General features: G+C 45.8%; 2 protein-coding genes across 7 annotated transcripts in view; both read left to right on the top strand.

Annotated features, from left to right (window-relative positions):
- TBC1D10A (TBC1 domain family member 10A) overlaps positions 1-15,475 on the top strand; it is a 470,628-nt gene that overhangs the window by 308,325 nt on the left and 146,828 nt on the right. The gene's annotated exons all lie outside the window — the stretch shown is intronic.
- NF2 (NF2, moesin-ezrin-radixin like (MERLIN) tumor suppressor) overlaps positions 1-15,475 on the top strand; it is a 92,597-nt gene that overhangs the window by 48,158 nt on the left and 28,964 nt on the right. For all 6 annotated transcript variants that reach the window (XM_063315943.1, XM_063315942.1, XM_063315945.1 and 3 more), the window contains exons 11-13: positions 1,737-1,859; positions 3,195-3,412; positions 7,576-7,681. In XM_063315943.1, coding sequence (XP_063172013.1) covers positions 1,737-1,859; positions 3,195-3,412; positions 7,576-7,681 — 447 coding nt within the window. The remainder of the gene's footprint in view (positions 1-1,736; positions 1,860-3,194; positions 3,413-7,575; positions 7,682-15,475) is intronic.

The following is a 15,475-nucleotide window of genomic DNA, read 5'->3' as shown; positions in this document are numbered from 1 at the left end:
AACAGCACGACTCCTTTATGGATGCACCAACACATTGCACTGAGTGTGCCCGGATCTCATCCCCAGCACCTTTTCCCCTTTAGATCCCAGTGAGCATGTGCTACTGAGCGCTTTCTAAATAGGTCTCCTGGTTCTCTTACTCTTCTCCAGACTTTGGGGGGCGGGGGGCGGGGAACTGGGTACGGGGAAAACGGGACCTAGGAGGAGGAGCTGTGCGCTCCTATATCCTAATTAAACGATGATGAACTGTGTGCCGATGTCCGGGTGCATGCTGCCTGCATGCTAATTTGGGGCTTGGCCTCCTTTATCCCATCTGGCAGACACGGCACATAGCAGTCTGCAGCACGGAGCCAGCGAGTGCATCTCTGCAAATTGGATTGTATGAATCATTGTTTTCTGCTTGCAGAGCTTGCCTCTTTGCTGGAACCCGTACAGCTAATCTGTGTGGAGCTCCACAGAATATTGATTGCCACTTCTGGGTAAGCTGCTGGAGAGCATCTGAAGCAGCAGCTGAGTGTCTGACCGTGCCCAGAGATGGTAGGAGTCTTAGGTGAAAGTGCTGATCCTGGCTTTCCTTATGGTGGGGACACTAGCCAGTCTCAGTTTAGAACCTAGCGGGCATCCGGCACAGCGATAGGTCCCTCCAGGGGCGTTGAGTGAGTGGAAGGTTTAGGTCCCCTTCAGCTCACGCTGTGAAAATCAGGCCAATCCAAAGGCACATCCTGAGCTCCGAGTGGGAGAAGGATTGTTCACTCGAGCCAAGTTGCCATGCTGGCAAAGACATTTGTTGCGACAAGTTGAAAGGATTCTTTCAAGCCTCCATTGGACTTAAGGTGGGTTTCAGGAAGAATCAGTGATTGCCCAGAACTTGGCAGATGGTCTTAAGAAGAAGGAGGCCTGTTTATGTTGATAGGAACTAGTACAAAAGCTTTGGGAACAAATGAATTTGGCAACAGGACTGTTGCTTGCTACTTTGCCGGTGACCTGCAACCCTCCATGTGCTTGTGCCATGTTGTGAAGGAGGAAGGGGCTCTGTTAAATTCTCCTTTGCATTTCTCGTTTCATTTCTATAAGCTCACAGTCTCCTTTGGTGGCTTGGAAAAGGCAGATCACTGTTTCTTGGATCAAGTTCAGCATTTGACATCCTGCGATTCTCAACTTAAAAAAAAAATCAGGGGAAAATTGGCTGCTGTTCTGGAGAGAAGCTTTCAGATGCAGAAGCAAGAAAGCTTGCACGGTTGAAATGCCCCTTCCTAGTGCATTGGTGCATTGAGCCTTTTTGTGTTTCATGAATAACTTGGTGCCCTGTCCAGTGTCTGTTCATGAACTTACTAAAGGACCATTTCTGTTCAGATCTGGCTGGTAGAAGACCCAAGCCTCTAGCTTAACTAGGAGGAAGTTGATAGTATCTCTGGAAGGTTGAATAAGAAGTTGGAGCATAAGCAAATTTTATGAAAGGTTTAAGTTATTCAGGGTTATTTCATTCAGGCAGAAGATGTCACGCCTTACATCAAAAATTCATTAACAGAACTCCTTAGTGAAACTATTAAAAAATTCTCTTTTAAATCTGGATTACAGAAGCAGAACTGATTATGCCAGGCAAATACATAAATTGTGTCACTTCCATAGGCATAATAAATTGAATTTCTTTTCTTTGTGGAATGCATATGACCTGCATATATTAGCTACTCTTAATACTTCTTTTCCCCCATCACTCTCTTCTTTCCTCTTTCTAGATGGAGCGCCAGCGTTTAGCCCGCGAGAAGCAGATGAGGGAAGAGGCCGAACGCACAAGGGATGAGTTGGAGAGGAGACTTCTGCAGTTAAAAGAAGAGGCAACGATGGCAAATGAAGCTCTGGTAGGTCCCTTCAAAGGCTGCTACAGGTACAGTCTACCTGCAAAGGACACAAGGGTCTCTCTGGGGAAGGAGGGATGTTTGATCAAGGATGGTTAGCGGAGAATGTGTGTGGCCCTTTTTAGGCCCATCACAGCAGCCACAAGTCCATTTAGATCTTAGTTTGATAGAAACCAAACTATGTCAAGCTAGGCGTTAATGACCCCATTGCTTTATTTAAACATGTTAGCAGAAGGATTTCAGCAGTGAGTGGGAGTGGAAGCTCATGCACTGCCAACTGTAGTTCTCCTGTGCAGATTGTGTGATGCTGTCTGGTTTAAACAGAGGGTCAGGGTGTATTGCTCTCTTTTTTCTTTTTAACCAACAGTAGAGGCTGGAGATGGACCTGGTCTCCTTGGACACTCGTGGTTGTGTCCTAGAAGACGGGTCTGCCAAGGGCCACTAGCCTTGGTGACTGGATGCCACCTCCAGGCATCGGGGGGCAGTCCACCTCTGCATCTGAAGTGCAGGGGAACAATGACGAGGAAGAAAGGTTGCCTTGATCTCCTGTTTGTGGGCTTCCTGGGTGCATCTGGTGGGCCGCTGAGTGAGGTGGGCCCACGCCTGATCCAGCAGGACCCTTCTGGTGCTAGGCCTTCCTATTCTGGGACTAAAAGCAACCAGAGTCCCCTTTTTGGGAGAGATGGGCGGTGATAGAAATTTGAAAAACAAACAAATAGATAAAATAACTGGAGAGGTCCCAACCAAGAACCAGGTGTCATATTGTGAGTGTCCTGAGTCGTGTCATTTGCTTCCCTGACTTTTTAGACTAGAATCAGTCTAGGCTGGTTCCCATGGGCAAAAAAACCCTCTCTATCCGAAGAGCAGAAACTATCAGTACATTTTTTTTTTTTTACCAAAAGTTCAAAAATCAGTAGAAACTTTCATTTGCACTAATGGATTAATAAAGTACCTTGGCTGGTCTTGACATCTTGGTTGCTTCAGAGATGACCCTTGCAGCTACGTGTTTACATTTTCCATCTGTTGCATCCAGTATAGCTTTTATTATTAGTTCATTCATTCATTCATTCATTCATGTAATGCTTAGTTTCCTATTTCTAAAGATAGTTCATTTGGGAAAGGACCTAGTATATTGACACTTGACTGGCTTAACAGCCAGTGCGTTTATTCTTGTTTTACCATTCCTCATCTCTGGAGTCTGTCTAATTTACTCTTCATCCCTTAGAGATATATCCTCAAGTTTTAGGATTCATTCCAGCTCCACAGTTTTGGAATTCATCCAAAGTTCCATTACCGTGTCAGCCTTCGTGTGTCTAACTGTCCACCCTTCTTGCCCAGATGAGATCGGAAGAAACTGCAGACTTGCTGGCTGAAAAGGCTCAGATCACAGAAGAGGAAGCCAAACTCCTGGCTCAGAAGGCAGCAGAGGCGGAGCAGGAAATGCAGCGGATCAAGGCCACAGCGATTCGGACCGAGGAGGAGAAGCGGTTGATGGAGCAAAAGGTGTTGGAGGCTGAGATGCTGGCACTGAAAATGGCGGAGGAGTCTGAACGAAGGTGGTACGATAGGAGGGGCTTGGATCCGCTTACTTGCTTACAACCTCTCTGATATGCCCGCTTGGCTTCTTATTTAGGAATACTTACAGGTAGTCCTCACTTAACCATTTGTTTAGTGACAGTTTGGACTTAATACAGTGCTAAAAACCGACTTATGACCAGTCCTCACACTTATGACCGTTGCAGTGTCCCCACAGTCATGTGATCACAATTTGGGCTCTTGACAACCAGTTCATGTTTATGACCATTGTAGCGTCCTGTGGTCACATGATCACCATTTTTGACCTTCCCAGCCGGCTTCTGGCAAACAAAATCAGTGGGGACCCCCCCATGATTTGCTTAATGACCACGGGGCTCGTTTAACGCCCATGGAGATTCACTTAATGCCCACCACAAAAAAGCTCATAAAATTGGGTTGGATCCACTTAATGTCCGCTTTGCTTTGCAACCAAACTTCCAGTCCCAGTTGTGGCCATTAAGCAAGGACTACCTGTACTTTGGTCTGGTTCACTCCAGGGATGGCAGCAATCACTAACCACATTTCCTGTGCCCCTGCCAGGCAAGGGCCGGGAATTGGAGCGCCCGTGTGCAAAAGATTGCCCGTTCCTGTTTCCTTAGAGAATACTGTAATAGTAAAGAAAACAGCACAAACAGGTTCCAAGTGACCCTGGGGTGGGGTCTTCCTTTTAAATTACCCATCATCACTCATTTGGGTTTGCCTCTGGCATCAGTCAAGCAAACAGGTCCCTTTTAAAGTAAGCAGCAGAAGAACCTGGAAGTCCTAATGAAAGCAGGGCGGTGGTTGAAGAATGAAAATGCTTTAGGTTTTTGTCATTTAAAAAGAAAAGGAGTGTAAAGTGTAAAATTGCGTACTTCTCACCTGCCTTTAAATTGAACTAAGCCAGGCTCTGCCAGTCTGGTGCCCTATAGATGTCCGGAAGTGGAACTCCTAGTCTGGAGATGGTGGGGGTTAATGGAATGCTTTGAACACACTAAGGCGCTACACAAACAGGCGTAACACACCATCGCAGCTCTAAACAGTTGGCAAAAAAGGAAAAAAGGGATAAGTTTTCTAAATTGTCTCGTCTCCATCATCTCCACTTTTGTGTCTCTTCTTGCATGGGTGTATGAGCATGCCTGCAGGCATATGCTTGCACACAAGGAAACACAATGCACATGTTGATCCTTGGGGGAACGCTCAGATACCAAGCTGTGCCAACTGGATGAGCCTTTAGGATTTGGGTGCTAATTGATTGTCATAATACAAAAGAAACAACTGGAAGAAACCCACAAGACCATCAATAACATCTTTCATCGAATAAAATTCACAAGGGAGGAAGAAAACAGCAACTCACTTCCATTCCTGGACATCCTCATCAGTAGAGGAAATGATGGTAAGTTAGAAACACAAGTCTACAGGAAAGCTACCCATGCCAACCAAGTGCTCCATTACCAAAGTAACAATCCAGCCTCCCGCAAGAGAAGCTGTGTAAGAACATTATTCAGACGAGCGCTTACACACTGCAGCAACCCAGAACACCAGAAAAAAGAAAAAGAACATCTGCACAGCATCTTACAGCAAAATGGATACCCGCTCAACTTCATCAGAAAGTGCCTCACCACCCAACCCACTACAACCCAACCAATGGAAACTGTGAAAAGGATAACACTGCCACACATCAGAAACATCTCAGAAACCACCAATAGGCTGTTACAACCGCATGGCATCACCACAGCACATAAACCAGCTAAAACTCTTCAAAATGTATTAAGCAACCCAAAAGACCCAGTAGCCCAGGAAGAAAAAACAGGAGTTATTTACAACATACAGTGCAAAGACTGTGACAGCCACTATGCAGGACAGACAGGCAGAAGACTAGCAGCGCACATCCACGAACACCAACTGGCAGTCAGAAGACGTGATGAGAACTCCTTAATCTCACAGCACATGGACAGACTCAATCATAGTTTCAGCTGGGAAACTGTGAGCATCCTAGACCAAGCCAAATCCAAAAACTCCCGGAAGCCTGGCACTCAGACCAAGCAGCCTCAACAGACTCGTAGATGTAAATGTAAACCACATTTACATACCATTCAAAAGAGACAATAGAAAAGCCAAAAGACCAGGACACTCCCTTGCCAGCAATCTACACCCAGATGTGCAAAAATCAACACTAGGATTAACACCAGATGAACAATCAAACAGCACAATACACCCTAATCAAGGAACTATTAACTCAGGCAATCAACCAAGCCGCAAACAACAGCCCAATCAGGGAACTCCCAGGGAGAGAACAACACCCCCACCAACACAAGCAGGGCAAGCTGCGGAATATAAACGGAGAGCAAGGCCCACTCCCTCTTTGCACTGAAGATGTTGCCTAGTCTGGCAGTGAAACGTCTGCAAGAAAACAACCAGGCTCAGAGAGCACCAAGGACTCCATAATTGATTTCTTTGGTTGCTCAAGAAATTCATATTCAAGTCTCTCAAGTCTTCAGTTGGAGAAGGTGACGACGTTGGCAGATCTGAGGGTTGCCAAAATGGGGGACCAATGGAGGCCCCCCAAAGAGGGTCAGGCAGCCCATTACATACTGTAGGGTGGGCAAGAGAAGGCAGTGCAAAAGGGTTTGAATACTGATTCAAAAAGGAGGGCCTGCTCTTGAAACACCACAGTCATTTCAATTCTTTCATGATGGCTTCCTGACTTTTCTCCAATAAAAAACGGTAGCTTAGAAGTTGTTGGTTGGTCCCAGTGCTGCCTGCCAGTTGAAGCTGCCAGCCTTTAATTATGGAGAGGGTGGAGTAGCATCCAGATGTGAACCTGAATTCATTATCCTTGCCCTTGTTTCCGTATGTCACTCCAGATCTCTCTCTCACCCTACCTCCTAATCCCAACAGTTCTGTTTTCTTTTGCCTTTTGTGATCCTCCAGGAGTCGGAAGGCTGTTGTGAAATATTTTTTTCCATGGATTGCATTTGTTTGTGCCCAGATTTGGACCTTTTGTGTCTGTAAATTTCTTCTAATCTGTAATTTCTGCCCTTTGCTGGCAGACTACATCTGTGCCAGCCATGGCTAGCTGGAATGGCCGGCTTGCTGACTTTGCTTCTCTGTCCTCCCCAGCTCCGCTGTTTTCTGCATGGGAAGTTTTGGACGGCTCTCCCAAATACGAATTTTTAAAAATTCTTTTGCACGTGCGTACGGCCTGCAAAAATGGAAACAAATAGCATTATAATAAACGTCATTAAACTTCTAGGCCAGTCTATCTTTTTTGCTACCAGTGGCTACTTTAGGATAAAACAAATAAAAAACCCCTCTATGTGGCAGCGATGAAATGTCACTGGGAGGGAAGAAGCTAAATGTTGACTCATTTTTGCAGTGGGTTTACACGCTTATGCTAGATTTGGTTTGGTTTTCTGAAAGTAAAAATCACTGTATACAGGTCGTCCTCGCTTAATGACCGTCTGTTTAACAACGGTCTGAAGTTATGACAGCTTCAGAAAAAGTGCTTTATGACCTGTGCTCACAACTGTTGCAAATGTCACACCACCCCTGCAGTCATGTGGTCGCAATTTTGGGCACTTGGCAGCAGGCTCGCATTTACAACCAGTTGCAGTGTCCTGCGGTCACGTGATCACAATGTGTGACCTTTTTTGCCAGTTTCCGGCAAAAAACGTCCATTGGGAAGCCGGATTTGCTTAATGACCACAGTGATTCGCTTAATGACCATAATAAAAAATGATCGTAAAATCGTGTCTGGTCATGTGGTGACTCACTTAACGACTGCACCTCTTAACCAGTTTTCCAGTCCCTGATGTGCCGTTAAGTGAGGACTATTAGTCTGTTCTTGGAGAGCTCTGGACGCTGTAAGTGGAGGGCTGGGAGAGGTTGCCCACCCTGTTTTAGAGCATAGAGGGTTCTGCTCAGCAAAACCAACTGTTTTGGGGAATTGTTGCCCGCAGCCTCTTTTCTAAGAGTTACGGGAATCACCTCCCGCAGGTGACAATCCCGGTCCCATCTCCTTCCCTTCACTGGTTTTGCTTTGTGATACTGATAGGACATGACACTGCTTAGCCTTCAGAGAGATGAGGCATTGCCACACACTGTCTTGTTGAGGAGGAGTCTGGGTCTGGCTTTTGATTCTCCTTTTGTCGACTGCCTGCAGGGCAAAGGAGGCTGACCAGCTCAAGCAGGATCTGCAGGAAGCTCGTGACTCTGAGAGGAGAGCAAAGCAGAAGCTTTTGGAAATTACCAGCAAGTCATCCTACACAGTAAGACGATTTTGAACTGCTGCACCCTTTTTCCTGCTGAGGTCTGCAAACCGTGCATGCCTATAGATATGCCTGGATATCCTCCAGATCAGGGTTCCTCAACCTCGGCAACTCGAAGCTTTGCTGGCTGGGGAATTCTGGGAGTTGAGGTCCACATAGCTTTGAGTTGCCAAGGTTGAGGAACCCTGCTCCAGATGTTTGCGCTTGCACTCCCGGAATCCCCAGGCCAGCATGGCCATTGCAGGGAATTTGTGAAATCCACACCCTGGAGAGAGTGAGACTTGTAGTTCAGCAATATCGGAAGGGCCACAGATTCCCCAATCCTCTCTGCTGAACTCTCAAAATCTTAAATTTATTTTATTTATTTTATTTATTTATCAAATTTGTCACCGCCCATCTCCGACCAGAATCCTGAATGCTGCACTTAAAGGTGATGAAATGGGGGAGAACCACATTCATTCTGCAAACCTCATGCCAGTGTGTCCTAACCTGGGTCCCTCCAGAATTACGTAGCCAGCACGTCCCAACGTATCCAGAGGGTGCCAGGTCAGGGAAAGCTGTCTAGTTGTATAATTTTCTATAATGTTTCTGTCATTGTATAATGTTGTATATTTTTTGCTGAATATTTGGGTCTAGGAGAAAACTGCCTAAAAAGTCAGAGGGGTGGAGATGAAGATTAAGGAGAAAATGCTTTCCTCCTAAGGGTACAAGCAGAATCCATCAGCCTGTGAGGTCTAGCAACTTCTTCTTTAAATGAAATTCTTGATTCTCTTTTTTTACAATAATTTTTATTGAAAGTTTTAGCAACCATAATAAGAACTAATACAAACAAAAATAGAGCAGAGAAAAGGAAGAGGAAGGAGAAATAAAAGAAAAAGCTAAAAGTGCAATAAAAAAGGAAGTAAGAAAAAAGAGAAAGACATAAAGATATAAAGAAGAGGCTTCCGATCTTCTTCACAGCAGTTATAAATACAATTATATTTTAACCTCTCTCTCTACAGTTAGATCATGACTCTCTTCTTTCTAATAAATAAATAATAATCTATCCTGTCTAATCATCAAAACCATAAATCACACTTTCATTTTTTTTTTCATTTTTACCCAAAAAGTCCATAAGGGGTTTCCAGTCACCAATAAATGTAGATATTGCCCTTTCTCTAATCAAAGAAGTCAGTTTGTCCATCTAAATGAAGTTCTTGATTCTCAAAGATGCTTCAGTTTTTGAATTTCCTGGTGCTGATGGCAAGGGCTGTAAAAAACTTCCTTTAAAAAAAAAGCTGAACTGGTGCAGAGGTGCACTGATGTCTTTGCATGATCTTGGGGGTTCTTTCACAATTTGCCCACGGTGAGCTGCATGAGTGCAATCAGTGTTTTCAGAATTAGTGAAATCCAGGCATCTGTTCTTGGAGGTTTTAGCACGTGGATGACTCTTTAAATCCCTTTATCCCCTAAATAGTAGCAAAGGAACAAGACCTGCAATTAAAACAGAAGGCAATGGACGTTTAAGAGGAGAGAAATGGTTTCCATCGTTGAAACTGTTGGATTTATTAGCCTGGAGAGTCCGTCCTTGTGGAACGGTTTCATGTTGCCCTCTGCATTCTCCATTTGTTCTGTTTTGCTGGGAGCGTGAATCCCTCCTGGTCTCGGATTAAACAGCAAGCGTGCAGTTGCCTGGAGCAGTGTTTCTCAACCTTGGCAACTTGGAGATGTGTGGACTTCAACTCCCAGAATTCCCCAGCCAGCCGTGCCAAGGCTGAGAAACCCTGGCCTAGGGACTGGTCCTCTCATAAAGGATGCCTTAGTTGAGTAGGAAAGGAAAGACGAGTGCAAAAAGTAAGGATTGTAAGAAATAGGAGTGCAGTAAAATTACTGCTGGCAGGGAAAGCTAGCTTCCCAGTCCAGAGTAGTCGCGCTGGGAGAGAGCACAGAAACGGAAAGTGGACAAGGTAGTTAAAGAAAGGTATTCGTTTGTTCGTTCGTTCGTTCGTTCAGTGCCCGGAGCCATTGAGAGTGGGACAGCATACAAGTTTAATTTATCGTCGTTGTTGGTCGCACAATCAGCCCGATGTTTAGACTTTCATCCACCTCTCAAGTTCTTCCCAAGCACCTGGGATAAGCAGATGATGATGATGATGATGATTCAGTTTATATGGCCACCCGTCTCAGATTCATGACTCTGGGTCGCTAGCTGTTAAAAGAAAATATGGAATTGTAAAAGAGCAGAAACCCCCCCCCCCAAGACATGTAGAAAGATCAGCCGGGGTAAAAACAGACCCATCCATCACACGGGAAGAAGACCGATGTACAGGCTCAGCCCCACCTCCTGACCCCGAGGTCCGGTAACACGGCAATGGAGTGTGTGAGGATACAAAGGCAGGCAGGCTATTGGGACACAGAGTGCATGTTTGGGGACCAGTACATGAGATCAAGAGGTAGATTTCTTTGGCTCATGGTTCTGCAACTGCAGTTTTGTGCTGGAGCATCTGGAACAGTGCTTCTCAGCCTTGGCAGCTTGAAGATGTGTGGACTTCAACTCCCAGAATTCCCCAGCCAGCATGGCTGGCTGGGGAATTCTGGGAGTTGAAGTCCACACATCTTCAAGCTGTCACGGTTGAGAAACACTGATCCAGAGGACAGAACATTAAAACCTGACTCTGCTGTTCCTCCTTTGCACCTAGAAATGAAACATCTCAGCAGTGGTGAGATGTTTGCAGCCAGCTTTGCCACTGGCTTAGATTTGGGGGAGCTTATTCCTTTGGCAGCAACACCTGGCCTGCCTTGTAACTAACTAAGCAGGGTCAGATCTGCTTAAGACTTAATAATTAGTATTTAGATAGGAGACCACTAGGGAACGCCAAAGCTGAAGATTAGACAGTGGTACATCTTGCCGGCTGGCCGGCCGGCCTGGAAGGAGGCAATTGCAAATCCTTTCTGTGGTGACACCCTCAAAGTTCTCCTCTGTGCCCTCTTCCATCTTCTCACTGGAGGGAACAAGTTCATAACGGAGGCTGATTATGGATGACGAGGGTTGCCAGTGTGAATGTGTGTCAGATTGCAATGAAAAAAATAACCGAATCTTCCGGATAGAAAGGTGGAACAGTCTTTCAAACAGGAATAAAGTCCTTTTCAATCAGGGGCCATCAGATCGAATACACCCTTTCCCCCCACACTGCGTTTAATCACGATTTTGAGGAGCACCTTGGCGTCATTTATTGGCTCCTTTTGCAGGGAGAGATCTCTGTTGTGCTGTCACAAATAAGCTCTTTAAGCAGGCTCCTTTTACAGCTGTTTCCAAGCGTCTCCTGCTATTACAATTTGTCTTGGATGCTGCATCACCCCGAGTGAGTGTTTAAACAAGCAGAACAAAGGTGGCTTGAATTTAATGGCTTTTCCTCCAGATTCTCTGAGGCTCTCTGCAAACATTTCTGAAGCTTTTAAGAGTATGGACCGCAGTGCTCAAATGAGCCTGTGCTAGCCAGGGGCCCCCTTCTGCTCAGCACTGGTTGCTCATGTGCTTTGACAGGAATCTTTGGAACAAATATTTTCAGCTTGTCTGGTTCCATTGCTAAATGCCAAATTTGAGTCTGAACCCGGTTGGTGCTGGGAATTAGGCTTCCTGATTAGCTTCCCAGGATCCTTGATAGGTTGTGCTGCAAACAGTTGTTCAAGGATTAAATGGCCTAGTCTGCCAGGAAGGGAAAATGTTGCAGGAGGACTGGCAAAGGCAGAGGAAGGGGGGGGATTCGAGAAATATACAAAAGGCAAAAGGTTGGATTCTAAAGCAGGAGAGGAAAAAGGGTGCTGTTTCAGGAGCAGCTAAATTACGTTGCTGAAAAACCCCAATCCGTGCATGGCCGGGGGTAAGGAATGCTCAGAGTTGTAGTTTAGGGACACATGAGAGAGAGTCCTTTCTGACTGTCTTCCCCAGCCTGAATACCCTCCAAATATTTGGTGTGGTTGAGCATTCTGGGAATTGCACTCAGCACACAGGTTGGAGAAGCCTGCTTTACAGGACTGGTGGCAGGTTGGTATCCTGTGTGTCACAGTCCAGTTCATTAGATGCAAGAAAGCTTATTGGATCATCTTTAAGGGGCTACAAAATCCTTTGTTGCTTTTATGCAAGAGGTTAACCTGGGCTACCACTCTGAAAATAGCATTTCTAACAATCTTACAGTATATTTAATGGAGGTATTTATAAGCCTAATCTTTATACAGGTAGTCCTTGACTTATGACCATTTGTTTAACGACTGTTCAAAGTTACGATGGTGCTGGAAAAAGTGACTTATGACTGGTCCTTGCACGTAAAACCGTCGCCGTGTCCCCATGGTCACTGCGACCTTCCCAGGGGGTTTCTGGCAAGCAAAGTCAATGGGGGAAGCCGGGTTCGCGTAACAAGCACATGATTCAATGACTGTGGCAAAACGGTGGTAAAATTGGGCATGACTCACTTAACAACCGCATCACTTAGTGATGGAAGTTCCGATCCCAATTGTTGTAAGTTGAGGACTACCTGTAACATGTCAGTGACGTCACCTTCAGAGAGTGACAGTAATGTTTCAATTCACAGTGAGATCAAGCCCCCACGTTCCTGGTCCAGATCTCAGTTCTGCTGTGAATGTGGCCTTAGGAAAAGCAAGTGCTTCTCCACTCTTCTGCAAAAGGATGAAGCGAGTCCGACAGGTTTATTGTAAATATTAGTAAGAAAAGTGGCTCTGCATGTTTAAAATGCAGCATAAAGACGATAACTTTAAGGAAAGTGATATAGGAAGAATGGATGAGAGACCGATATTTGCTTGCTTGCTTGCTTGTTTTGCTGGGACCATGATGGAAAATTCTCCTGTGAAGGTGAATTTCTACTGGGAATTCCAGTTTGTGCCTTGCAAAACATCCTAGCTGGAAGGCCACTATCCACCTAAGTACCATTAGGATAGTATAACGTTGACTTAACTCTGCTCAGCATGGCAGATGGTGTTGTGGGGATTGGGGCCGTCACGCATGTAGCCCATGTTGTCATTGGGAGCTGATCAGCAAGCACCGCAAGTATATTTTTGTCTGAAGCCTAATTAGGAGGGAGATTGGAGGGCAGTCATCGGCTCCACTTCGCCAGCTGCATTAATCCCAGAACTGGTCCCTAAAAGACTGGCATCTCCCGGCTTCTGTTTCAGGGCTCATTACTGAAATTTTTGGAAATCTCTCTCTGCAACTGTCGTGTTCCCTCCGAGTCTTAACTTTCAGCAGCTGGCGCAGAGCAGGTAGGGATGCCCAGTGTCAGCTGCACATCCCTTCCTAATAGGTGAGCCAGCCAGTTTCTTGAAACAGGATATTAGCAGGCGGTTATGTGTGGCCTTCCCCTTGTACTACAGTTGGCCGGGTGCGTTGGCTTAGCTTAGAGAGCTTTGCCTGCCTGACAAGGTTTTTTTCCCCCGAGCTGACAGGGACACTCCGGCCTTTGTTCCAGGCATGCTGGCCAGCGCGGGCTTGACAGCACATCTGCCCTTCGCATTGGCCAGTTGGAATCGCCCGGTTTGAATGCTTCCATATTGCCTTTCTCAACCCACTTTCCTTAAGTTTCCACCTCTTTGTCTTGTCTTTGGAATGCAGCTTATAGATGTCTGAACTGAGTATGTGAAGGATTTTTTTTTTCCTGCAATGAAGCTTACGAATTTGAATTTTTGAACATTTGGATTTTTGTTTAATCCATTCAGTTAGGTCCGATTCTCGGAGACTGCCTGGACAAGTCCCTGCAGTTTTCTCGGCAAGGTTTTTTTAGAAGTGGTTTGCCATTGCCTCCTTCCTAGGGCTGAGAGAAAGGGACTGGCCCAAGGTCCCCCAGCTGGCTTCGGGCCTAAGGCAGGACCAGAACTCAGGGTCTCCCGGTTTCTCGCCTGATGCCCTCATGACGACACCAAACTGGCCCTAATAATTTGAATTAGCTGAATCTATATACCCACTCTGAGACTTTATTTATTTATTTATTTATTCATTCAGGTGTTTAGTTTATTCAGTTTGGTGCCACCTGACTCCAGATTGGCTCTGGGTGGCTCACAATATATCGAGCGGAATAAAAAAAAAAGTGGTTTAAAGTAAGAACCGAATAATACAGAACAAGAAAGGAACTAGAAAAGAGAAAAAAGAGATAGCAAACCTGTCCAACAACACCAGTGCGCTTACCGCCAATTTCCTGCAGTGCTGTGCTGTATTGGTGGCGTAGCAACATGGGGCTCACTTCACCTCATTGTGACCAATCTTGGAGGGCTTGGAGAGGGATCCCTCTTCCCACTTTCGCATTTCATCAGGGGCCATGGTCCAAACGATACTGTCATTTCTGTGAACTCTCCTAGTGCCTTGCGAAGTGCATTCAGACGGAGGCATTCTGCCTTAGCCTGAGCTCGCCAGGAGAGGAACGGTGAGCCACTCTCTCGCTCTGACCAGTTTGTAGCCCAGAATTCTCTCTTGCCTTTCTGCTTCTGGAAAAAGTGTCAGGCTGTGCAACTGAAAGGTCCCCAAATCCATTTGGGCCTGGTGGAGGAAGGCTTGTCTTCTTCTCCTTCAGCTGCACAGTTTGGGCCATGGTGTACAGTAGCTGGCAGAAAATATTAGCTAAGCAAAACAGCTCCAAGTGACTCAGCAAATGAGATCACCAGCCACCCAGGAAAGCAACCCCCTGCGCCTTCTTAGAGCACCCCTGTGCCGCATTTCAAGTATCCCAAGGATGTTACATGCCTTACCTTTCTAATCTTTACGGTAACCTTGTCCAATCCCTGTTTTACAGAAGAGGGAGGAAGAACGGAGAAACTGCTACCCACCAGACATCAATGTTGTTATCATTATTGAGTGTGTATTACAGTCTTTAAACTACAGTAGTTATTTTCTGTTGATTCAGGTTCTAAGCAAGATGGTGATGATCATGATGACGATGACGATTAAGGCAGCTAATTCACGATTTCACCAGATAAATTCAAGGCAGCACCCAAAGATAAAAGAACAATTAAAAACAGGCTAAACATAGCCAATAATTAAGAAATTAAAACCACCCACGTTGGAAAACAGCAATGCAAACAACTTATAACAGTGGGGTCACAAATCAGCCTATCCAAGGGGCTGTTGAAAAAGCCAGGTCTTCATGGCTTTTCTAAAGGACCACAGGGATACGGGGAATTCAGCTTCCTAAATCCCCAGTCATATAATTAACCTGTGGTAGATAAAGTCCAGCATATCTGGAGGGGAACAAACGGGGTCAGCTGGTGTTAGGTATAGGCACCAATGTGTTGCCTGTATGGCCGATAGTTTATTATGTACAGGTAGACGCTTAATCCTTGGGAGAAGAGCAACGACCAATCTCGATAAAATAGTTAAGAGCAGAGACATCACACTGACAACAAAGGTCCGCATAGTTAAAGCAATGGTGTTCCCCGTAGTAACATATGGCTGCGAGAGCTGGACCATAAGGAAGGCTGAGCGAAGGAAGATCGATGCTTTTGAACTGTGGTGTTGGAGGAAAATTCTGAGAGTGCCTTGGACTGCCAGAAGATCAAACCAGTCCATCCTCCAGGAAATAAAGCCAGACTGCTCACTTGAGGGAATGGTATTAAAGGCAAAACTGAAATACTCTGGCCACATAATGAGAAGACAGGACACCCTGGAGAAGATGCTGATGCTGGGGAGAGTGGAGGGCAAAAGGAAGAGGGGCCGACCAAGGGCCAGGTGGATGGATGATATTCTAGAGGTGATGGACTTGTCCCTGGGGGAGCTGGGGGTGGCGACGACCAACAGGAAGCTCTGGCGTGGGCTGG

This window comes from Candoia aspera, chromosome 15 (assembly GCF_035149785.1).
Source record: "Candoia aspera isolate rCanAsp1 chromosome 15, rCanAsp1.hap2, whole genome shotgun sequence".
Classification (NCBI taxonomy): Eukaryota; Metazoa; Chordata; class Lepidosauria; order Squamata; family Boidae; genus Candoia; species Candoia aspera.
Note: the sequence above shows the minus strand (reverse complement) of the source record. Positions and strands in the feature narration are given on the sequence as shown.